Source organism: Haliotis asinina, chromosome 5 (genome assembly GCF_037392515.1).
Source record: "Haliotis asinina isolate JCU_RB_2024 chromosome 5, JCU_Hal_asi_v2, whole genome shotgun sequence".
Taxonomy (NCBI): Eukaryota; Metazoa; Mollusca; class Gastropoda; order Lepetellida; family Haliotidae; genus Haliotis; species Haliotis asinina.
The window spans coordinates 37,402,184-37,427,502 of NC_090284.1; the positions used below are offsets into that span (position 1 = coordinate 37,402,184).

The 25,319-nt window shown below is 42.5% G+C and overlaps 1 protein-coding gene across 1 annotated transcript in view; it reads left to right on the plus strand.

Annotated features, from left to right (window-relative positions):
• Nucleotides 1-25,105, plus strand: part of LOC137284286 (vacuolar fusion protein CCZ1 homolog) — a 41,276-nt gene extending 16,171 nt beyond the window's left edge. The window contains exons 2-12 of the mRNA XM_067816040.1: nt 117-214; nt 7,532-7,622; nt 7,932-8,054; nt 8,861-8,950; nt 14,829-15,004; nt 15,441-15,581; nt 15,996-16,141; nt 18,289-18,406; nt 18,819-18,971; nt 22,718-22,845; nt 23,404-25,105. Of these exons, the coding sequence (XP_067672141.1) occupies nt 117-214; nt 7,532-7,622; nt 7,932-8,054; nt 8,861-8,950; nt 14,829-15,004; nt 15,441-15,581; nt 15,996-16,141; nt 18,289-18,406; nt 18,819-18,971; nt 22,718-22,845; nt 23,404-23,459 (1,320 nt within the window). The 3' untranslated portion in view covers nt 23,460-25,105. The remainder of the gene's footprint in view (nt 1-116; nt 215-7,531; nt 7,623-7,931; nt 8,055-8,860; nt 8,951-14,828; nt 15,005-15,440; nt 15,582-15,995; nt 16,142-18,288; nt 18,407-18,818; nt 18,972-22,717; nt 22,846-23,403) is intronic.
• Nucleotides 25,106-25,319: the final 214 nt, after the last annotated feature.

The window sequence follows — 25,319 nt, forward strand, 5'->3', positions numbered from 1 at the left end:
AGAGGTTTATTTGTGATAATGCAGATCTGGTGAGTGATTTCCCTATATCGTTACCGGACATAACTGTACATTTGTTGAAACTATAATGACTGAAGTTGGTTGTTTACCTCTTGCAGGAAGAAAAGAAAATTATGTTCTATCATCCAAATACAACAGACATTGATACAAAGATCAAGAATATTGGGCTGAGTGAGGCCATAGTAAAATTTACAGAGTAAGCAAAATTCTCTCTTTGTGTATGATTTATGTTGTTGTCTGTGTTTGCTTTATCATTTAATAAGGAATTCTTCGAATAATTCTGATGGATAAGTAAACAAGTGTAAATAATTTTTCCTTATCCTGACTCATGCTTATTATGCTTACCTCTTGCTTCTATGTAAAGATAGTAGAACACTTGAAATCCCTTGAAGTTCCCTTCTAACTGAAGTGGATGTACAATACACTCACCCATTGGGAGCCTCCCTTTTCTGCCATTGCGGTTACTTGAGTAGCCATGCTTGTCACTCTCTCCTTCATCGCCCAACGATGATTGTTGGAGGCACACTTGGGTCCCAATATTTCGTGCTTCAGTTTTGGTCTTGTAATCTAAATTATGTCATATTCGGTTTTTGGATTGTAGTGTTTTGGACATGTTTTTTTACAATTTTAGTCAACTTGGACTTAGTGTAAGTTGATGAAATCATGCACTCAGTGTAAATTATGGCTGTCAGTGGTTCATCAGCATGTAGTATGTGCTTCATGCAAACCTGTTTGTTCTTACACTGTTTGCTGTTTTCTGTGAACTTTGCAAGAAATTATCTGATTCAGAATTTGCATTATATTTATATTCTGTTCAAAGGCATGCGAGGGGCAAACAACGTAGGCTGTCACTAGTCATGTCTAAATCGGTTGATTCTGTGTCTCGTAAACACATGTTGTTAACAGCTGACATTCATCATTTTAGTGATCAGGCAGATGTGCCCCAGGGGCATGGTCGAGATACCAGTGAATCAATGTCTAAATCTCAGAAGAGAACGTCATCAGAATCGAGATCTTCTCAAGAAGTGAAAGTCACCTTCATCAAAGACTAAGTCTTCAACTGCTAGACCTCCGCTGAAACATCACTCCATGGCAACTTAGAAGTCTTTCAGTGATGAGATTGCCCTCTCGTCAAACATCACATCTACGACGAACCTCCACTACTACTTGCCAAGGTACAGATCGTCAGGTTTTTTTTGGCTGTTAGAATTGAATGCAATGTTTTTCAGATGGACTTTGAAAAAAAAGAGAAAGAATCGGCGCCAGGGCGAGTCGCACACAAGTGTTAGCTTGAATGCAAGTGGGTGGAGCATAAGGGACCGTGCCACGAGGTACAGTCATCAACTCCTCTCTGACAAATGCTCTTGATGGGCTTTCTTTCAAGTAATACATGAGATTACAGTGGCGCAAGACCCAAACTTCCATCTGAGGCCATCTGAGATCTGGAAAAGGTCAAGACCGGACTCGACAAAATCACTGCTAGAAATGACTTGCCCCAACACATCAAAGAAACGTCGGACAGCTTCGAAAAAATATTGCAGGTGCACTGGGACAAAGCCTTGTCCAATATGGAATTCACTCTCTGGGAACTTTACGGTCTAGATGAAGCCTTGGAACAAGTGTGCTGAGAACTCGGAGAACAATGTGGGGAAACTGAACAAAATCGACGAGTACCTCACTTGCGAGAAAACAAAACTTGGTCAGCTGCAAGACGGGCCCTTAAAAATCATCATCTAGAAAAGATTGCACGATCTTGAAGATGAGAGAAGGACCTGTTTGGAAGCCACTTCCATGAACCAATAAGCCGATCGGTCTCATGGTGCACGAGGACACCATGTCGGCCGAAGGGACCCACGTTTTGTTCAGGGAGCAAGGCACTATCATTGCCAGCGTTCTGACGGCTCTAGGGTTCATCGTATCGACCCATGGTTATGTCCCTAACGAGAGGAGGAGGAACGCCACCATTGGAAACAAGATGGTGACAGGTAAGACGTGAGTGACATAGCTCCCATGTTGTGTAGCAACTTATCTTAATGCAAAGCTGAAATGGGACAACTACATACATACTATACAGCAAAAAAGTGTGTAAGCATTTTCGTGATCCAAAAATTGTGAGTTTATCGCCAAAATGCCATCCCGTGAGTGAAGAAGAAAGAAGAGTTCAGTAAGCCATGTACATACACCCATAGGCAGCAGTGAAAAGCGAAAGCCCTCCAGTTCGCCACTTGATTCAGTACCTCCAAAAACATCAAAACCCTTGGTACAGTCCACCTTGACTATGGAGTTACCTGATGTCTTCACATTTGTACTCGAATCTCGTCTTTTGCACAGGAAAAGACAAATGACAAGATGGCAGCCGACCAACCAGACAACAAGGCCATCACCTCTAACAAGTCTTTCCCATCAACGCTGTTTGATTTCATCAATGAAGTTTCAATGGATCTGATAACTGCAAAGTTGAGTGCTGTCGTAATGTTACCAGATCTACAGAGAAAATTCAAGGAGTTGTTCATTACTGTTGCCAAGGAAGCGGTAAGCGACGTTATTTAAGAAATTGTGACACCACTGAAAATGAGATCAGCCAGAGAGAATCAGCTGCAGCTCAATACTGATGAACTGGAACACTATAGCCGTTGTAACTCAGTCAGGATCACAGGAATCAAGGAACGACAGGGAGAAGAGAAAGAGAATGTTGAAGATATTGTCATTAATGTTCTTAAGGATGTGTCATCGTGTGGGTCAACCATCTCCAGATCAAAATAGGGTGATTATTGTTAAGGTTTGTCAGTTACTGGGGTTGTAACAAAGTGATTAAAAACAGGAAAAAGTTAAACACATTAGGACATCAGTTTTCATTAACGAGGATCTAACTCGATTATTCAAGATGGAGTGAGATCTGAGATGTCAGGGACGAATCTACTCGGCATGGACTCGTGATGGACGTGTCTACATATGTGAACAATGTGAAGGGAGAATCAGAGTAATCCATGCCGAGTTGCATCTGGACATCTGGTCACTAAAATATGTTGTGACTTGAAATATAATATGTGTCCTTATTAATTGTTTGGATATAAGGATAATTCAACTAGCTTTCGAATTGTTACTTATTGAATGGAAAACATGCAATGTCATTCTTGTTTCAATGAAATTTCAACAATGTAAATGCTGCGTTGATTATCCTATTTCTACTTGAGCTTGTCGGTGATATCGAGTTGAATCCTGGACCCCCCAATGTAAGCCCAGATCAATCACTGTCTATATTTCACTTAAATGTTAGAAGTTTTCGTCACAACCAAAGGTATTTGTCTGAAATGTTGTCAGATTATGATGACGTATGTTTGACTGTAACTCACCTTGATGAATCTGTTTCTGATGAAAATCTAATATGGGATAATTTTCATAACCCCATTAGAAAGGATAGAAATGCTTTCAGGGGCAGTGTTATGATTTGCGTTAGAAACAATGTCAACTTTAAAGACTTGTTGAACTAGAAAATATAAACAATGAATCAATCTGGATGGAGGTATTTCATCCCAAGAAACCATTAATTTCAAACCTTAATGATGAATGCATAGAACCTCCTAAATTTTGTCAAAGAACTGATGCATCAATTGATATGATACGTGTAACAGTGAGAGAAATCTCTGATATCAGTAATACAGTTCCTTCCAAGAATGCAACCAGGCCAGATAAAATCAATCGTTGAAGAAGACTGTCAACTCCATAAGCAGAGTTCTCTGTTTATTATTCAATCTTTTTCCTCAATCGAGTACTTTCCAAACATTTGGAAAAAGGTTCGCTATTTAAGAAAGGTGACAATTCAGTTGTATCTAATTATAGGCAAATATCACTCATCCATTGTAAAATATTTGAAAGGGATGTTTTTAAAGATCTAAATAACTTCTCTCTTGATTACAAATTATTGTACAAATATCAGTCTGGTTTTCAGCACCAAATTACCACAACGTATGTGCATCGCATGATAACAAGGAAAACTACTGTATGGTATTTTGTGATCTTTCTAAAGCTATGAATCGTGTCTGGCGTAGAGGGCTATTATTGCCATTGGATATGTATGGTGTTAAAGGTGACTTACTAACTTGGCTTGCTAGTTACATAAGCAAACGTACCCAATAAGTTTTTGTGAATGGCACATTATGTCATTCGAGAACACTACAAGACGGAGTCCCACAGGGTTCAGTCTTCGGTCCCTTTCTTTTCATTGTGTATTTGAACGAAATAGCCGATTTATTAAATCATTCAACAGGAATGTTTGCTGATGATACAACTCTCAGTGTATCTTCCAGTTACATGCAATCATTACAAATAACTATCAACGAAAACTTAAGTGCGTTAAGTGATTGGGCTAAGAACTGGTTACTCAAATGTAACCCTGATAAAACTGAAGCTGTATTGTTTTCGACAATAGCAAGTGACAAGCTAGACTATTTACATCTTGATGACTGTAACATTAAAACTGTACCTTTTCATAAACATCTTGGTGTAACATTATCTTCAAATGCATGATAAATTCCATGAGAAAGTTAAAGTTTTTGTTAAATAGAACAATGCTTAATAAGATCCATCCTTGATATCTACAGGGTATACATTCTGATAAGTCTCCACTGTTTTCATTTGTCCTCATTTTGAGTATGTCTGTGAGTTGTGGGATGGTTGCACAACTGAACAAACTAACTCTCCAGAACAGTTACAGTTAGGAGCAGCTCATATAGTGACAGGACTTCCAAAACGAACCTGGGACACAAAACGCAGAGTTGCCGGTGGTGTCTGAATTTGGTGACATGGACGTCATCCTGGCAGGCTGGGATTCCACGCCGGTCATCCAAATCTCACTGCGACTCTTCCATCAACAGCGCTCGCCACTCCTATACTATACTATAGCGCGGCAACCCCTGTGGGGACTACATTTGATTCACATTCAGACAGCTGTCCCTTGCTAGTCATCCAGCTTTGTATCATCATTATATATAGCCGAGGCACATACACACTAATACTCATACACAACGCTCACTCGTTGGAGAAACCGCTGAGACAGTAGCAAGGCTGCATTTTATTAACATTCAGACAGCTCTCACATCACGACAAAATACAAGATGGTAGCAAGGCGACTCGAGAAAACTGTCAAGACCTGCGTTTCATTCACCTTCGGGTAGCTGTCACCTTGTTTGTCAAACGACAGTGTATCATAACAGCTGAGCCAATACACACACATGTACTGATACTCGTCACTTGCTTAGAGCAAAACGAGACAGTAGTGACGTGACGACTGCCAAGACCTGTGTTTTCATTCACTTTCAAGCAGCTTGCACCCCACTACAACTACATCCTAATGAGGTGGTAGCAAAACACCTTGGGGAACTGCCGAGAACTGAATTTCATTCAGTTTAAAACACCTATTGCCTCACTCATATATAACAAGCACAACAATACGTTGGATTGTTAGCCAGTGATTACTAGTATTTCTGAAACTATTTGACCGATTTTTGTGAAATTTTGTGTGCGTCTCAGGAGATGACTACACTATAAGGAAATTAAGATTTAATTACGACAAAAGGTTGAACTTTTCCAGACCAACCACTTAAAAGTCATTATTTCAGAAACTATTTGACTGATTTTGCTAAAATTTTGCATGCACCTCTGTAGTTGTATATACGATAGCAGTACAGTTATAGGGACTCACCAAAGGCTTAATTTTTAAAATTATACTACTATTATGCATTTCCCTTTCCAGTACTATAACAGAAAATCATCAGGAAGATAAAACAGATGATGCTTGAGGAACTAAGACAATCCAACACTGCGACTACTAGAGTGGAAGAACCTACTCATCCATCCGCACACCAAACAAGCACACAGCAGTATATATGTCATTCCAATTTCACGCATGGATCGCATCAAAGTCTGCTTGAGGATATTCTACTAAAGTATAGTTATACTACAATAATGTATGCGGTTTGAAACATACGCCATAAAGAAAGGCTTTACTACAGTGAAGGCCACACATCCTCAAATAGCAGACTACTTATGTCATCTACGACATATCAGGCGACTGAAAGGTTCTACACGACTTTAAGCTCTGTTATCACTGTGAAAATTGGGATCAAGCTGACTAAATTACCTGACCTACTTGCCTAACGACACTCGTTAAGCTGGAAGAGCAACAACACAGATTTAAGGCTTCAGCTTGTGACTTTTAATGTCGTACTACAACACCTTACGAGTGATGTCTACAAGCCACTAGACCAGACATCGCTTGAATTATTGACACAGAAAATGCTTTTACTACTCGCCCTAGCTACAGTGGCATGGATGTAACAAATACATGCTCTGGACTTCAATCACTCAAGATTCAACTCCAGTCATCGTGAGATTGTACATCTAGGACTCAGCTGGGCTTTTATCGCTAAAACTCAAGTGCCTGGACAACCGGACAGACAATTCCACATCCCAGCATTATCTACAGTCCTTTGGCTACATGATACACAGGATTTATCATTATGCCCCACCAGAGCGTTGAAAGTACATCTCCAATGTATTAAGACAAGGAGACAATGTTTCAAGTGCCTGGACAACCGGACAGACAATTCCACATCCCAGCATTATCTACAGTCCTTTGGCTACATGATACACAGGATTTATCATTATGCCCCACCAGAGCGTTGAAAGTACATCTCCAATGTATTAAGACAAGGAGACATTGTTTCAAGTGCCTGGACAACCGGACAGACAATTCCACATCACAGCATTATCTACAGTCCTTTGGCTACATGATACACAGGATTTATCATTATGCCCAGTCAGAGCATTGAAAATATATATCCAATGTACTAAGACAAGGAGACAATGTTGCTGTTTATCCCAATATCTACTGAGACACCTACAGAAGCATCCAGCAACACTATTTCAGTATGGATGAGAGCTGTTATACTGAGGGCCTACAAAGCACCAGGACTCGAGCCTCTGCAAGCCTCCAATCCACTTGAAGTGAGAGCATTGGCATCAACACTGGCTCTACTTGATAACTGCTCGTTATCAACTATAATGGAGGGCTGCTCTTGGAAATCAAATACAGTGTTTGCCAATCACTAGGGCACATCATCATGGAGGACATCGCTAGCATTCACCAGTCTGGGCCACTTCTTGTTGCACAACAACTAATGGTTCCACAGAGGCACTGAGTTTCACTCACCATTTCATCACGTGACTTGTTGAGGCCAAGACGCTGTATGAAGTATTTACATATGTATATATATATCATCACATTCACATTTCAAGGGATTTCAGGTGGTTCAGGTCAGAGGAGATAAGCATAATAAGCATGAGTCAGGATAAGAATAAAATGTCAAGTTTATTCATAAAATTGCATACTTTTCATCTCTTTTCAAAATCTCCCTACTCCATCTTGACTAGATACTCTTCCATGACTTACCATTGTACTTTGTGTATTATTTTCTGTGTGTTTTACAACCATTGAACGTTTGTGTGTCTGCAGGACTTTTTCTGATATGCCATGTGAAAGTGTACATACCATGAAAACCAGGCAACTCTTTCTGGAACCAGAGCCCAACTTTTGGATGGTGTTGGTAATTATGCTTGAAACAGCTTCTGCATTCTTTTTAAGTGTGTTAGACTTCAGAAGTGTTACTTATTTCTATAGATAACTTATACCCATAACACTATTGCATGTATTTAGTCAAGTGATGTCTTTATATGTTCTAGTATTTGTTCCTAGATTCATTTCTATGATTATGAGTATCTGTGCTTGATTTCACTGGGGCGGATGCTGTAAAAAGATTTGTTGTGGATGGAACTAATTCTGTTCAGCCTGATCATTGCAGACAACCGTCCCATCCATGTTCCTGTTTTTGTAATGCTGAGGTTACTGTTTGCAGACTGTCTCCATTCCATATTCTGAGAAAACCAAAGACGGCAAATCTTACATAGAATACCGTGAAGATGACATCCAAGACTCTGTGTTTGAGGCAGTTGTGAGGCAGTCCTATCGGATGTTTCAGGTCAGCGCAGTGAAACATTTACTTCCATCACATACAGGAAGTTGCTTCAGGTTCTTCAACTTTTTGATCAGGGGGCCTGTTTCACAAAACTCTCGTAAGCCTAAGATCTCGTAACTTTTCTCGTAGGTCTTGTACCTGGCATACTGTAACATAGGAGGTGCAAATGCTAAGTGGAAAGTTACAAGATCTTAGGCTTACGAGTTTTGTGAAACGAGGCCCAGGCTGCTTGTGCACAATATCAACCATAAAATGAACTTAAACAGTCAAACGAAAAATGAAGGCAGCTGTGTACATGCTGTTGATATTCACTACACTGTTATTTTTAAGTCCCATGGTATCTCTACCCAAAAGTGGATTTTCTTTTGTTTGTGTTGAAATTGTAAAATGGAGGTGGTAGGGCTAAGGAAGGGAATAAGCTGATACATCCTTCATTCTGGTTGGGCAATGGCTTGAGCAGGTTCTGTCAGATCTTCACACTGACAGATGTCTTACAGGAGTAAATGTTAATTGGTAATCACTACTTCTGTCATTGTTGATGTTGATTTTCATGTTATGTGAATCACTTCGAAATGCCATTTATAGTTTTGATGTTTTGGGCCTGTCTCCTCTTCAGTTTTCAGACAATACTTATGTAAGAGGTATTCAGCTTTGTGAAGCAGAGGGTGGTCAAGCTATCTGTGTAGGGAGTATGGGTAGTACATTATACCAGCACACTTGGTCAGAACAACAACAGCTGGGACAGTGTTATTTTTGGTTCATCACATGCTTGCATGTATATAGTGTATTTATGACAATATATGTTACAGTTCTTTAATGGGACCTTTGAAAACATTCTTGACAGAGCAGAACGCAATGTCCAGTCTCTCATACAACGCTTGGATCATTTCTTTTCAAGGGTGAGTGTGTCTGTGCACTAAGGTCATGTTGGCAGACCATGGATTCTGTGGCCCCAAGACCTAAATTGTACCTGTCAGGGATGAACAGTAACAATGAAAATTGGAAATAATGCTGTGTTTGACTAAACATATTCCTATCCCATCATCTTTTGTTCGTCATTCTGTTTTCAGTCTGGAGTCTGTAGGAAAGTGATATATATAATCATATTCTTTTTCAGAAGAAGCCCTCCTTGGGGTACATATATAGCATTAAAATGTCCATTTAAAATGCCTACGACAGTTGTAACAATATTGAATAAATATTTTACAAAACAAAAAACTCATTTTTGTCTTGTGAGACCACCCCTACAGGGCCCCTACCCGGGCCCCTTAACAGCCAAGGGCAGGTAACTCTTGCCGTGTACCTCATTTTTCATGCTGTCGTCACAGAGGACAGTCGTCCATTCAGCAGCTCTCATATTTAGAGGAAGCTTACGAGTTGAAGAGAGAAAATGAGTGAGAAAGCTACAAGAACTGCATGTATGGTTCCTTTTTAACGCACTATTAGGAATTCATATTTCACTCTTTTTCCTGTTGTAACTTTGAGTAGTGGCCGTGGTCTTCAGCCATGTGGCTGACAAGATGGCGGTCGGCACGTACCTGGTGGTTATTTTTTCCAGCCTAATTTTAGGTGTGGTTGTAAATACAAACAGGATATTTGTATGTTTTTACCCCTCTTTTCCATGGTGGCTATTGTCTGTTTTGGTAAATAGCTTCATTATTTAACAGTTAAATATCGCCCGTGCGTAGTATTGTTTCTGTTAAATACTCATGTGTTTGTTGGATTGACAGGCCTTGTTATTAGTCATAGCGCCGTTCTGTTTTTTCCAGTTCAAGGGGTGCGCTACTTGTAGCGCAAAACTTCCCCCACAGGATAGACCTCTTGTGTGCCTTCGTTGTCTGGTGGAAGAGGCTAACGACGAGCAAGGATGTTCAATCTGTCAAGAGTTTTCCCCTAGAGCTAAAAAATCTAGACATGCGGACTTGATCTTTCATAGATCCTTGATCCAGGCGGTGGGGGGGCTGGTATTTGGGCTCAAGAGCCGCCATAAAAAACAGCAAAAATAGATCAAAAGAAGAGTGCATCTTTGGCTTCGGCAGTACCGTAATGCGACTCAATGCCTTAAAGTCACAATACACGCTGCATACACCTCGGTGTTGCAGCGTCAGCTTGTGGACGGTGGCGGTGTTGAGGAGGAGTGTGCTTCTCCTACTCTCGCACAGCAACTTCAGGAGGTGCAGTCTCATTTGGCACAGGATTCGATCAGGTCCTCGGCGTGCCAGATGATGTCGGCAGTTATGGGCCTCCGGAGGTTGTGGCTGTCTGTGGCATGCTATTCGCCGGCCACTCAACAAGCGCTCCTGTCACTGCCCTTCCGGATGGGGTCTACCCTCTTTCTTGGAGTGGCATCGGTTGTCCAGGAGGCCACGGAGGCTGTGTCTACATCCAAGGAATCCAAGCCCTTGTTAGAACAGCCTCACACTTCGCGTGCACTTCCCTCGGCGCTTACCTCCACTTACCCTTCAGCTCCGGCCAAGGAAGGGTAAGGGTAAGGGTAGGGGCAAGGCCAAGGCTGCGGCCCCCCAGCAGCCTTTTCCGAGGAAGGGGAAGTCGGCCCCGGCTTCCCAGTAAGTCATCCTGCAGAGCCCTTGCACGTGAACCCGAATCAAGCAGTCTGAGTACTGCCGACGTCGGGTATTCATTGTCTCCTGCCAAACCTCCCTCTGGGTGGCCGCCTTTCTCACTTCCTGTCGGAATAGGAAAAGGTAACCTCCAACCCCTGGGTCCTATCCACACTCAGGGACGGCCACTTACCGCAGTGGAAGAGAGACCCGCCTCCCTTTTCCAGGATCCGTTGCACTCCTGTGCCGGTAGTTCCAGAGAAAGCTGAGGTTCTCCGTGCAAGGTCCAGTCCTTTTCTCAATCTAAAAGGTCTGAACAGTATGCTGCAGGTACAGTCATTCAAGATAGAGACACTACGGTCGGTGATCTCATCTGTAGAAAGAGGCGACTGGCTTACGGCCATCGACCTCAAGGACGCGTACCTGCATGTCCTGATGCATCCCGAGTTCAGGAAGTACCTGCGGTTTTCCTTCAACGGGGTATGCTATCAGTTTCGGATGCTTGCCTTCAGCATCGCTGCGGCTCCGAGGGTATTCACCAAGCTTATGTTAATCCCAGCGCAAGTGGCCAGGTCACAGGGCAGGCGTTGCCACCCGTACCTGGACGATTGGCTTCTACGAGCACTTGTCGCTCACTTGACGCAACATTCGCGGTAATGTGTATTCTCACCAGGTTGGGCTGGATTATCAATCTCAAGAAGTCGGACCTAGTTCCTACACAGGATCTGATCTTCTTAGACGCACGGTTCGACACAGCAAGAGGCTTTGTCTCCCTGTCACCGGATCAGATGTCCAAAGTTCAGAGAGTTGTTCTGCAATTCCTCGAGTCCCCTCAGCTTCGGCTCAGGTTTGGCTCCAGTTGCTAGGCAACATGGCAGCGACAGTGGACATTGTTTGAGGATGCGACCCATTTCAGTATGCTTTGGCGCGGATGTGGTCCCATGGCCAGAGTTACGAGATGATTCTCCACACTCCGGAGTGGCCACTTCCTCATTTACGGTGGTGGACAGTGATAGGGAATCTATCCAGGGGGTTACCCCTGGACACTCCCTCACCAACTTTCTTGATTCAGACGGACGCCTCCCTCACAGGGTGGGGCTGCGTACTGGGTGCTCAGTCAGTTTCGGGTCTCTGGTTACAGCATGAAACGCGCCTGCACATCAATGTGCTAGAATTGAGAGCTGTCCGGCTAGTGTTCCAACACTTTCGGAAGACAGTTCGCGACTGTGTGCTACGTCTAGAAATGGACAACCAGACGGCAATGACCTATATCCTGAAACAGGGCAGTACGGTTTCTCCATCCCTCCTAGAGGAGGCATGGCACTTTCTACAGTGGTGCCACCGGTTCAATGTTCGGGTGTGTCCCGTGTATCTCCCCGGGGTGGACAACGTTCGAGCAGGCGCTCTCTCTCGACGTGTCCTAGCCCCAGTGTCCTAGTGGATGTTGCATCGGGAGATATTCTGGATTATCTACCGATTGTTCGGGTTGTTACAGGTGGATCTGTTTGCCTCCGGGGGGACGAACCAGATTCCGGTGTTTTACTCTCGGATACCGGATCCGAGAGCCATCGCCCAGGATGCTTTCCAGCTCGATTGGACGGACAGGGTATTGTGGGTGTTCCCACCTCTGCCACAGATTCCCAGGGTCCTCTTGCAGCTTGCCACCCAACCAGCTCGACTGTTAGTGCTTCTTGCTCCTCTTTGGTCGTCTCAGAGCTGGTTTCTGGTGATGATAAATAAGGTTTCTGGCACTGCCTCCTGTCCTTTTACCCTTTCGACCGGACTTACTATCCCAGAATGGAGCGCCGCACCCGAATCCCAGGATTCAGTGGGTGGCCTGGCCACTGTCCGGAATCACCTCCATTCCTGCAGCAGTTGCAGACACAATTCTGGCTTCACGGAGGGATTCGACAAACGTTCAATATGAGGATAGATGGGCCTGTTATGCGCGCTGGTGTGTCGACAGAGGGATTCTCGATCCCTTTTCTTCAAGTTAAGTTGAACTACTGGAATTTTTACAATCCCGGTTAGAGTCAGGTCTAGCCGTGTCTACTATCCAGGGCTATTCCACCGCCATTTCGGCGTTTCATATTCTTGTCGACGGTGCTCTCTTGGGGCAGCGCCCTCTTGTACAGCGCTTTTTAGCGGGTGTGGATAGGATCCGTCCGACTGTCCCGCGTGGGACTTGTCAGTCGTTCTTGACTTGTCCGGTCCTCTTTTTCGCGAGCTATCATCTCTTTCCAGCTGTTAACGTGGAAGGCTGCCTTTCTTGTCCGACAGGCGGGTGGGTGACATTCATGCAATGTCAGCGGATCCTGCCCTGACCGTCTTTCACAATTTCAGTATTAGTATTCTTACTGTCCTAAGATCGCAGGCGCTTTTCATGTTACAGCGCCTATCGAGCTCCCTAAGCTCACGCAGCCTCCCTCCCTCGACGTGCTCACATCTTAGATGTCCGTAAGACCCTCAGGGCTTATATCAAACAAACTGCTGATATCCGAAAAGATAACCAGTTGTTTTGTTGTTATGGCGGAGGGAGAGCTGGTCTGCCGGCGAACAAGCAAACCGTATCTAGGTGGCTTGTCTCTGCCCTTTGTATGGCTTATAATCATAAAGGGTTAACAATCCCTAATGGGTTAAAGGCTCATTCTGTTAGGGCAGTGGCTATGTCACAGGCTTATGCCGCGGCTCTGCCCATTGAGGAGATCTGCTCAGCGGCTATTTGGAGCTGACCGACCACGTTTATCCGTCACTACCAGCTGGACAAACATTCACGTGAACGTGCTCGGTTTGGCCATACGGTTCTCTCCAGAGTTGTGATTCCCCTAGGTGAATGAGCTTATGAGATCTCGACTTTGTTTAACATGAAATGTTCCTGGTGATGGAAACAAAACGAAAACGAAACTATTCTTTTTCATTGGTGATGGGTACCCTCTGGTGGTGGTATTTTAAAAAAAAAAAAAAAAGAGAACTACCTATAGACAGTTTTTCACTTTAGCGTCGACATTCGCTCTTATTCAGCTTTGCACTGTTATTCCCGGCACTACTTCGCTGGTTTGGGGGAATATTGACAGTGTATGGCATGAGGTGTTGTCTTATGTCCATCACCTGTGGGGTTCGTTGTCGATTGGCTCTTTCGACCTTATATTTACCCCCCGCCTGATTGACATCAACGGTTTGGTGATTGGATAAGTGTATTTCTCTGTCTCTTGCAGCTTCGGCAGTGTATGAGAGTGTGTGCAGGGTACACATTAGCAGACAGAATGCCTCTCCCGACGCACGTTTGTTGGGAGTCTGTCTTATGCTATATATGTACCCCAAGGAGGACTTCTTCTGAAAAAGAATTATACAAACCTGTAGAGGTTATGAATTCTTTGAAGAATGTCCTCCTTGGGGTACGGCCACCCGCCTCCCCACATTCTGTCTGACAATCTGAGCATGAAAAGTGAGGTATGAGGTACACAGCAAGAGTTACCTGCCCTTGGCTGTTAAGGGGCCCGGGTAGGGGCCCTGTAGGGGTGGTCTCACAAGACAAAAACGAGTTTTTTTGTTTTGTAAAATATTTATTCAATATTGTTACAACTGTCGTAGGCATTTTAAATGGACATTTTAATGCTATATATGTACCCCAAGGAGGACATTCTTCAAAGAATTCATAACCTCTACAGGTTTGTATAAGTTTATCTTGCAACTTGATCCCTGGCAAATAGATCCTGAATACCCATACAACAAGAGAACATTTGGGTTAACAGAAAATTTAAAGACAATCCTGCTACATTATTTGCAGACACAGACAAGGTCATTATGAAATTAAGCCATGGAATTACCTGCCCTTACATCAATAAACCTCTGAAGTATTGTTTTCTCCTACCATGATGCAGCACTGTTCATGTAAGTAATGTATTCATGGTATTGATGGTAGCCATGGTGCATCAGCCCCCAGAACTTCCGATTCAATGCTGACTGACTTCAGTCTGTACCAATGGTCACCAGATATACAATAAGGAATCAGTCACTGTTGCTAAGAAACACTCATATATGCTATAGTGCTGAACTTCACCCTAACACTATCTGGTTGATGCCCTGCCTGTCTTTCAGATCCCCTTCTTTATATACATCAGTGATAGAGGTAGGACTCATCTACCGTCTCTTAATGGTGTTGCTTGTTCCATTTGTCTGATGGAAAGTATCACTAATGTCGATGCATTTGTTGCAGTATTTGTTAACACTCCGTCTCCACCAAAGTGACATCCTTGATGTGTTCAATGGCATCCACTTCCTCCCGCTGGACAAGAACACATACCTCCGCATCCAGTGTTTCATCAACCATCTGGAAGCCACCTTCCCCTCTGTCAAGTACACCGCCTTCCTCTACAACGACCAGCTCGTCTGGTGAGGCCTCACTCAAGGAACAACCAGCTCCTCAAACAATGCAACCTAAGTGGCAAGAAGGCAATTGTTTAGCCTCTATAATTTTGTGAGAGTAGACATACTGACTCCTGCAGTGCTCAAAACTTGCTGTACTCCACTTGGACTGGTAGTACTGGTTGTGGATTAGGGTCTTGTGTTAGTTTCTAATGGTTGTACCTGTATATCAACAAGGTTAACATTGGTATATGGGGTTACAGTAGTTGCACCGGTCTCATAATGAGCCACAGTTCACTATACAGAGTTACATCCTTTAGTTATGCCAGGATCTAATGACCATGTCATTCAAATCCTAGCAAATTATATTATAAGCCTTGGTGAGCACCATGCTTATGGTAATGGATGGTGCAGTACATGGTGCAGTATCCTTTCTCCATGTGTATTTTGGCTGATGTTGCAGGAGTGGTCTGAACCAGGATGACATGCGGATCATGTATAAGTACCTGACCACCAGCCTCTTCCCCTCTCACATGGAGCAGGAGTTACATGGTGTTGGACAGTCACGGTCCCCATCTGCTGGGCAGACACCGCACTTTGCTCAGTGAGTACTGCTGAAGTTTAATGTTCATCCTACTCCTAATTCGTCACAGTTACAGTGAGTACTGGTGATTTTGAAAGTATGTGTGGAAAGGGTTAAAGTCAGATTCTTTCTAAATGCCCCAAATCTGGTCAAATATGGACAATCTGGTGATAGGTAAATGCAAATGAGCTCGCAGAAGTATTTCTCTGTATACAATTCCACACGGTTTTGCACTCTTCCTTTTGAAAATGATTGATATCTGTTAAATTACATTTATCATATTTAGATGTGAGCATGTTAGATCCAAGTTTTAGAACTGTCAGATTAGCAACACAGTGATGAGGTTCCCTATTGTTGAGCAAAGCCGTATAGATGGAATTCCAAACACAGGATGTAAACTGTTTGACATAACAAAGGTGTTGATTTCTGTTTCAGATTTATAGCAGGCCCACCAAACTTGAAAGATGACAGTAACTTGGGAAAGATCCCCCGAGTCTTCATCAACACAGAGGAAGAGAATGAGGAATGTCAGCTGCTTGTTTACAAAGCCATGAGCTCCAGTATCTGTATGCTGGTCAACAGTGAGTACAGTCATAAGCTCCATTATCTTCATGCTGGTCATCAGTGAGTACAGCCATGAGCTCCAGTGTCTGTATGCTGGTCAACAGTGAGTACAGCCATGAGCTCCAGTATCTTTATGCTGGTCAACAGTGAGTACAGCCATGAGCTCCAGTATCTGTATGCTGGTCAACAGTGAGTACAGCCATGAGCTCCAGTATCTGTATGCTGCTCAAGAGTGAGTATAGCCATGAGCTCCAGTATCTGTATGCTGGCCAACAGTGAGTACAGCCATGAGCTCCAGTATCTTTATGCTGGTCAACAGTGAGTACAGACATGAGCTCCAGTATCTTTATCCTGGTCATCAGTGAGTACAGACATGAGCTCCAGTATCTGTATGCTGCTCAACAGTGAGTACAGCCATGAGCTCCAGTATCTTTATGCTGGTCAACAGTGAGTACAGCCATGAGCTCCAGTATCTTTATGCTGGTCAACAGTGAGTACAGTCATGAGCTCCAGTATCTTTATGCTGGTCATCAGTGAGTACAGACATGAGCTCCAGTATCTGTATGCTGCTCAACAGTGAGTACAGCCATGAGCTCCAGTATCTTTATGCTGGTCAACAGTGAGTACAGCCATGAGCTCCAGTATCTTTATGCTGGTCAACAGTGAGTACAGCCATGAGCTCCAGTATCTTTATGCTGGTCAACAGTGAGTACAGTCATGAGCTCCAGTATCTTTATGCTGGTCATCAGTGAGTACAGACATGAGCTCCAGTATCTTTATGCTGGTCAACAGTGAGTACAGTCATGAGCTCCAGTATCTTTATGCTGGTCATCAGTGAGTACAGCCATGAGCTCCAGTATCTGTATGCTGCTCAACAGTGAGTACAGCCATGAGCTCCAGTATCTGTATGCTGGTCATCAGTGAGTACAGCCATGAGCTCCAGTATGTGTATGCTGGTCAACAGTGAGTACAGCCATGAGCTCCAGTATCTTTATGCTGGTCATCAGTGAGTACAGCCATGAGCTCCAGTATCTGTATGCTGCTCAAGAGTGAGTATAGCCATGAGCTCCAGTATCTGTATGCTGGCCAACAGTGAGTACAGCCATGAGCTCCAGTATCTTTATGCTGGTCAACAGTGAGTACAGACATGAGCTCCAGTATCTTTATCCTGGTCATCAGTGAGTACAGACATGAGCTCCAGTATCTGTATGCTGCTCAACAGTGAGTACAGCCATGAGCTCCAGTATCTTTATGCTGGTCAACAGTGAGTACAGCCATGAGCTCCAGTATCTTTATGCTGGTCAACAGTGAGTACAGTCATGAGCTCCAGTATCTTTATGCTGGTCATCAGTGAGTACAGACATGAGCTCCAGTATCTGTATGCTGCTCAACAGTGAGTACAGCCATGAGCTCCAGTATCTTTATGCTGGTCAACAGTGAGTACAGCCATGAGCTCCAGTATCTTTATGCTGGTCAACAGTGAGTACAGCCATGAGCTCCAGTATCTTTATGCTGGTCAACAGTGAGTACAGTCATGAGCTCCAGTATCTTTATGCTGGTCATCAGTGAGTACAGACATGAGCTCCAGTATCTTTATGCTGGTCAACAGTGAGTACAGTCATGAGCTCCAGTATCTTTATGCTGGTCATCAGTGAGTACAGCCATGAGCTCCAGTATCTGTATGCTGCTCAACAGTGAGTACAGCCATGAGCTCCAGTATCTGTATGCTGGTCATCAGTGAGTACAGCCATGAGCTCCAGTATGTGTATGCTGGTCAACAGTGAGTACAGCCATGAGCTCCAGTATCTTTATGCTGGTCATCAGTGAGTACAGCCATGAGCTCCAGTATCTGTATGCTGGTCAACAGTGAGTACAGTCATGAGCTCCAGTATCTGTATGCTGGTCAACAGTGAGTACAGCCATGAGCTCCAGTATCTGTATGCTGGTCAACAGTGAGTACAGCCATGAGCTCCAGTATCTGTATGCTGCTCAACAGTGAGTACAGCCATGAGCTCCAGTATCTGTATGCTGGTCATCAGTGAGTATTATTTGGTCTGACATGATGATATTGATGTGAACTGAAGTCCTTCAAAGGATTGTAAACAGCTTATGCATTTAATATTGTGTCAACGCTGACTTTAAATTAATGGACCATTTGTTTCAGTGAAGAATACAGTATCATTTGACCTGTGTCGGAAACTGGATGGTTTCCTTGGTCCCCAGATGAGCAAGTTATCGTCTGACATCAGTGAGCAGTACTCCAAGAGACCAGCAGCTCTCAGGTACATGGTGGATCTCACTGCCACAATGTCATCTGGTGGTCCTAATGTGTGAATTGCCTGGTTGTGTTACACTGTGCCCCATTCACGTAGATCTTACATCCTGCTGTGTTCAGCCAGCCTTTAGTATGTAGAGGCTGCTGTGATATACACACAACATTACTGATTGTAGCATAGAACAGCTCCGCCAAAGAAGTAGGGGTACAGATAGCTGTCACTTTCATAGGGTGAGGTACAAATCACACAACCACTGACAGATGACCCAATGACTCACGGACTGTTTTCAAAGCGGTTATAAAACTGATTGACCATGTCCCTAATATGGTAATATAGTGTGATTTGAAGGTAGAGATATTTCCAGACAGTTAACTGTGGTGAGAAGTATGACTGTTTGTTCTCGTTGACTGTTTTATAGCACCACAGATCCCCAGTTTAAGTATATCTACTTCAACCATATGAACCTGGCTCAGAAGACCACCGTCCACATCGAGATCCGGAAACTGACAGGGGTCAACATTCCCCAGGAGACCCTGCGGCTACTGGCAGACATCAATGCTGACCTCACAAGGTTGGTCCCACCAGCATAATTGACACTCTGCCTGATTTGCAACACTATGAAAGTGTTAATAATTTCTGTGTATATTTTCAAGGAAAATAAGATAATGCAGTGTCCTAAAAGCATGCAAACACCCTCATACCTCAGGTGTACAAATGTTTAATCTTTGTGTGAATTTGATTTAATAGTTTTAAAATGTAATACCGTATTGAAAGGTGAAATGCACCATTATTACTTGACATCTTTTGAGGGTATAGAAGACATCTAGATTGGAGGGATTCATTTTGCGTGGTCATCAGGTGTATTGTCATTTAGACTCACGGGCTGTACTTCAGGCTTAACCATTGATGATCCATGTAATATTCTCTTTTGTGATATAATGATCTAATTTTTTAAGAATTGGTTGAATATGGATGGCATTTTTCATTGTTTGGCTTTTTGTTCTTACTAAATGTGCTGATTTAGTACATTTTATCGTATACTTAATAAAATATGTCAACATTTTAGGACTCAGAAGAAAATTGTTCTCAGAAATTTTGCTCCCCAGTATCCTGTCTTATGAAAACATAACATATATTTTGGCTAACAAGTAAGTACCTTGAATTCTTTTTCAGAGGATGTCCTCCTTAGGGTACATATAAGCATATTTATGTCCATTAAAAATCCCACGACAGTTGTAACTGTATTTTGCAATAAAATATTTACTTCATTTTGTCTTGTGAGACCACCCTTACAGGGCCCTGCCTACAGCCAAGAGCAGGTAACTCTTGCCATCAACCTCGTACCTCACTTTTCATGCTTTTGTTCTATTGATGTACATTTACTTCGCCCTTCCATACATTATGCGTGAGAGAGAGTCACAATATGTATGTATGGTTCCTCTTCTTCTGCACAGGCGCTTCATGGAATTTATATGTTGATTTTTTCATTCAACTTGGACGCAGACTTCTTCCCCTGCCATATGGCATGCAAGATAGCTTCCTGTTTGCGTCTTCAGTGTGCTCACTGTGCATACGTTTGTATTTTTTGCACAAGCTAGGTTAGGCTTAACTTACCCCTTTTTGCTCTGAGTGAAAAATTGGTATGTGGGGTTGTCATTTAGCATGTACTCTCGTATCTGCTATATGTTTGGTGCATTATGTAAACACATGCAGGTGGCATTTTATATGCATTCTCATGTTCCATGTCAAGCAGGTTTAATTTGCTTTAGCCTTTTTGGGCAATGAGTTTTCACTCATGCGTTTTCTCTTTTGCTATATGTGTGTTTATGTATGCATATTGTAGCTGTACAACAGTCGCCATTATAGGGTCCTGTTTGTAACAGTTTCATCCTTGCATTGCCTGCAGGGCTAATCTGCCACCTCAGGATACTGAGGCAGTATGTCTGCATTGCTTGGTGGAGGAGCACCATGACGGTCTGACTTGCGAAAAATGTCAAAACTTTTTCGTCAAGCCACAATGCTGCCGCAGGTGGACCTGGCCCCACGGTGTTTCACCTCCCAGGTGAAGCATTTGCTCCATGTAAGAGGTCCAACTGTGCATATTGCCTTTGCTTGTTAGTAAGGTTATGAACCCTCTCTCGTCCAACGCTGCTCGATCTGAGAGAATGTGTTGTTTGATCCCCCAGTGGTAAACAAGTGTGTTTATCTCAATCGCCCAGGGGGTGGGGGTCAGCTGGCAATAACTAGACACTGGCTTGTACGGGTTCCGACCCGCCGCCATTCACCTCAGGTAACCAGGTGTTGAGATGGTGTATCACATTCAACAGCTGTGTGTTGACACACAGTCCTTTCAGCATACCTCTCCATCCTGCAGAGGCAGCTGGTGGACCAGGGGATGAGGACGACGTAATGTCATTGTCCACACTGTCCAGCTAGTTGACAGAGGTGCGCTCTCATTTGGCCGGTGACACCATCAAGTCGTGCACAAGCTAGATGATGAGTGTGGTCATGGGCATCGGTCGTCTTTGGCCAGTGGCCAAGTACTCCCCATCTACACAGCAGGCACCATTGTCTCTGCCCTTCCAGATGGGTTCTACCCTTTTCCCGGGGGATTTGACGGTAGTTCGAGAGGCAGTTAGTCAAGTCAAGGACTCAAAGCCCTTGCTTGAACAGCCCTCCACCTCTGCCAACCTGCCTTCCTTGCAGCTGCATATCCGACTGCTCCACTTCAAGTCTTTGAATGTCATTTAGAAGTGAAAATACATAAGAATGAAGATTTTTATGGATATCAACTTCTTTATGAGAGAACACAACGTTTCGGAGTTAATGCTTACTCCTTCATCAGGTGATGAAGGAGTAAGCATTAACTCCGAAACGTTGTGTTATGGATATCAACTTCTTTATGAGAGAACACAACGTTTCGGAGTTAATGCTTACTCCTTCATCAGGTGATGAAGGAGTAAGCATTAACTCCGAAACGTTGTGTTATGGATATCAACTTCTTTATGAGAGAACACAACGTTTCGGAGTTAATGCTTACTCCGTCATCACCTGATGAAGGAGTAAGCATTAACGTTTCGGAGTTTCGGAGTTAATGCTTACTCCGTCATCACCTGATGAAGGAGTAAGCATTAACTCTGAAACGTTGTGTTCTCTCATAAAGAAGTTGATATCCATAAAAATCTTCATTCTTATGCTCCACTTCAGTCATGCAAAAGCAAGGGTAAGGGTAAGGAAAAGCTACTGCCACTTGCCATAGTGCACATGTCTTAAAGCATATATTAAGAGAACTCTGGGCATCTGTATAGATAAACAGCTTTTTCACTGTTATGGTAGGGGCAAGGCTGGTCATCCTGCCAATACACAAGCCATCTCACGATGGATAGTGTCGGCCATTTGTATGGTCTACATTAATTCGGGATTAATTCGCCCAGAGGGATTAAAGGGTCACTCACTTCGAGCAGTTGCCACATTGAAGGTGTATTCTGCTACTCTGCTCATTGAAGAGATCTGCTCCGTGGCTATTTGGAGCCTGCTGAGCACATTCATCCGTCATTATCAGCTGCACAAAAACTCGCCTGAGCAAGCTTGGTTTGGCCAGTCAGTTCTCTGCAGTTGACAGATAAGTGCCTCTCAAACCGCATGAGCTTTGTAGACGACTAACTGTTTTGCAAATGGTTCTATCCTTCCCCCTTTTATCGGTGGTGGCATCTCGTGGTAGTTTTTAGTCCTGCAATGGTGATCTTTGCGTATCTTTAACTTTCCATTTTCCCTTGCTTAGTAGTTGTGTGTTTTGGACAGTTTCTGGTTTGGTGAGTCCCTTATGTTTCCACTCTCCCAAACATTGGGTTGGGGGCTGGGACTTATTAAGTGGGTATGTTAGTGATCAGTCTATCAACATATAGGTTTGACAGTATGGATCCCCGCCTTGATTGACATCAGCGGTCAGGTAACTCAGTAAGTGTCATTTTCTATTTCCGTAACAGGGTATGAATTCATGGTATGGCCACCCGCCTCTTCTCATTCTGTCTGATTTGTTCAGCATGAAAAGTGAAGTATGAGGTTGACTGCTAGCGTTACCTGCACTTGGCTGTAGGTTGTCCTGGTGGGGTCCTGTAAGGGTGGTCTTGTTACGAGACAAAATGAAGTTTTGGTTTTGCAAATATTTTATTGCAAAATATAGTTAAGCTGTCATGGGATTTTTTATGGACATAAAAATGTTTATATGTACCCCAAGGAGGACTTTCTTCAGGTTTGTTTGCTAACAACAAAATGGTTTTATTGTAGTCATACATTATGAGTGATTGTTGTTGACAGGGGTAATGAGGATGGTGAAACGATTGTGAAGACATTGTCAGACTATTGGGTGGTGGGAAAAAAATCTGACCAGCGGGAGTTCTATGTCGTCATCAATCAGAAGAATGCCAATCTCATAGAAATCAATGGTAAGTATGTCATCTGTGAAAGTGTGGTGGTACTGCTGTTATTTGTTATGCATCTGTATTTGAAAACTAAAGAATAAATATTAGATTCAGTGTTGATTAAAGATATACTGTCTGATAATGACATCAGTTATTTGTTGAGAAATAATCCTTATTTTTATGTTAAGAGAAGATTGTTCTCTGAACTTAAATATTCCTGTGTAAGTATTTTAGAATCCATAGAGGGTATGAGTTGTAAAACAAAATGTTTTCAATGTATTTAACAATCCGTTTTATTCATGATTTTCTTGCTTATTAACCTCTTGACTTTTACCACTCTTTGATTCAAATAAGGGAAGCGGAGTATTTCTGAGACATGAACCCCTCTCTCTTGTTGGAATATTGTTCCATCATCACTCATGTTAAATATATATACCAGTTTATTTTGTTATTAAGATGAAATAAAAGCAAAACCTTTCAACCCCTTGTCATTGAAACAACCTAACATGCATCAAGAGTGATCTCCCCTTATGTGTGTAGCCATCACTGGACACTGTTATTTCTTGTTTTTCTCTGTTACAGAGGAAGTGAAGAAACTATGCTCAATGCACCTCAACAGTATATTCTTCCTGGACTGATGGCCATAACTTGTAAATAATATGCAATCTGTCAGGATGTAGGTATAAACAGCATGCTAGTCATGGGGATGCCTGGCCACAGATGGAGCTTGTTGGTGACACACACATGATGGTACTGTTGTTATGTGTCATGTCTGTATTGACAGTTTAATTTCAAGACAAATATGGTTTGATTGTAACTGATTTGCATGTTAAAGCTAACATCATGGAAAAAGGCTGTGTTTTGAAAATATTTGCTGTGATCTCTATAAAGAATGTAGAACACCGGTAAAATGATAATATATAAGAAATATGATGTTGAAAATCAAATTTCAAGATATCAGGATGTAATAATGTCATGTATACTGGTAAACATTCAAAAAGCATCCTAAAAATGTTTTCCCCAAATGAGCATCTGTGTGACATACTAAGATTTGTCCAGCTTATCCCTTCTTACCAAAACAGCTTTAGCTAAGCCTGAAGTAAGAAGCCATGCATATGTCATATTTCTATTATAATGAAATGATTGACCAGACAAAATCTGTTATTGAATGACATTTTGTCTGTCAGTCTGTCTTACACACACACACATATAGTGATTTTTTGGTAATGTGTTCATGTGTACGCCTGCCATACACATGTAAACAGACATCGAGGCTACTTCGAGCTATGGGCCCTGAGGGACCAGTGAACACTGGATTTATCTTACCAAACACCTCAATGTTAATCATGGTTGTTGCTTTTTTATTTCGAATAACATTAGATGACGCATGATGCATGGATATTACCGAAGTTTTGTGAATGGAAATCAGTGGAAGGGAAATAACTAAATCTGTTTTTCTTGTGTCTGCAAAATCTAATGTTGCTGCGAAAACGTATGACTCTCTTTCCACTTAATAAATTTAGTAGTCAAATGTAGTCCGTGTGAATATTAAGAAGGGGAATAACTTCGCAGCAACTTTACTAAGGCAATACCTGTGGAGGTAAAAACAGCAAGATGCAAGATTCACACAGGATGGCTTAAGTCTACAATCTGATGCCCATGCTTCAAACAGTTCAAAATTAACATTGAGGTGTTCATTAAGATAAATACGTTGTTCACTGGTCCCTCGGGGACCATGGGTTGAGGTACCCTTGTGACCAGTGAACAACTTAGAATATGAATATATATACTGTAAGTACTTTGTTAATGTTATGATCATTGATTTGAAACATTTTCATTAGATTAATGGTAGAAGTTGGGCAAATACATGTTTACCGCAAAGTGTATTTGTTACTGAAAGATACATTCGTTCACACACAGGTTTTATTTTAACAATGATTGATCATGACATCACAACAGAATTTGAGAAAAAATATTTGATGGTCAGTTATTGTGTAATAGATTAATTTCATAGCCATTATTTTTGTCTGTGAAAATCACCCTGCTTCAATTGTGTTGATAATTGTCCCTTGAGATGCGAAAGCTGTTGTGCATGTACCTATAAGTTGAAAGTATAATCCTGACTGTGAGTCAGCTGAGTGTGTCCTTCATATGAGAACTACACAGATACACACTGTACACTGTATATATATTTATATGCCAGTGCATGGACAGTATGTTTATTCTGCGGTACATTAAATATGTCATTATGGTATTTTTTGTAAATAAATTATACTGAAATATTTTTCATTAGTTTAGTTTCATGTTTGTATGCAATGTGTTATTTATAAGACCTTTGTTGATTCAATATCACCAGCATGCAGTGCACAAAACAGTTTATGAAAACTACACATGGCTGCAAAATAGCAGGTCAGGGAGTAGTAGAAGTTCCCTGATAGACTAGCAAGTATAATGTCAGTGAAGTCAGTGAAGTAGATGTGTGCCTTGTGGGCGAATGA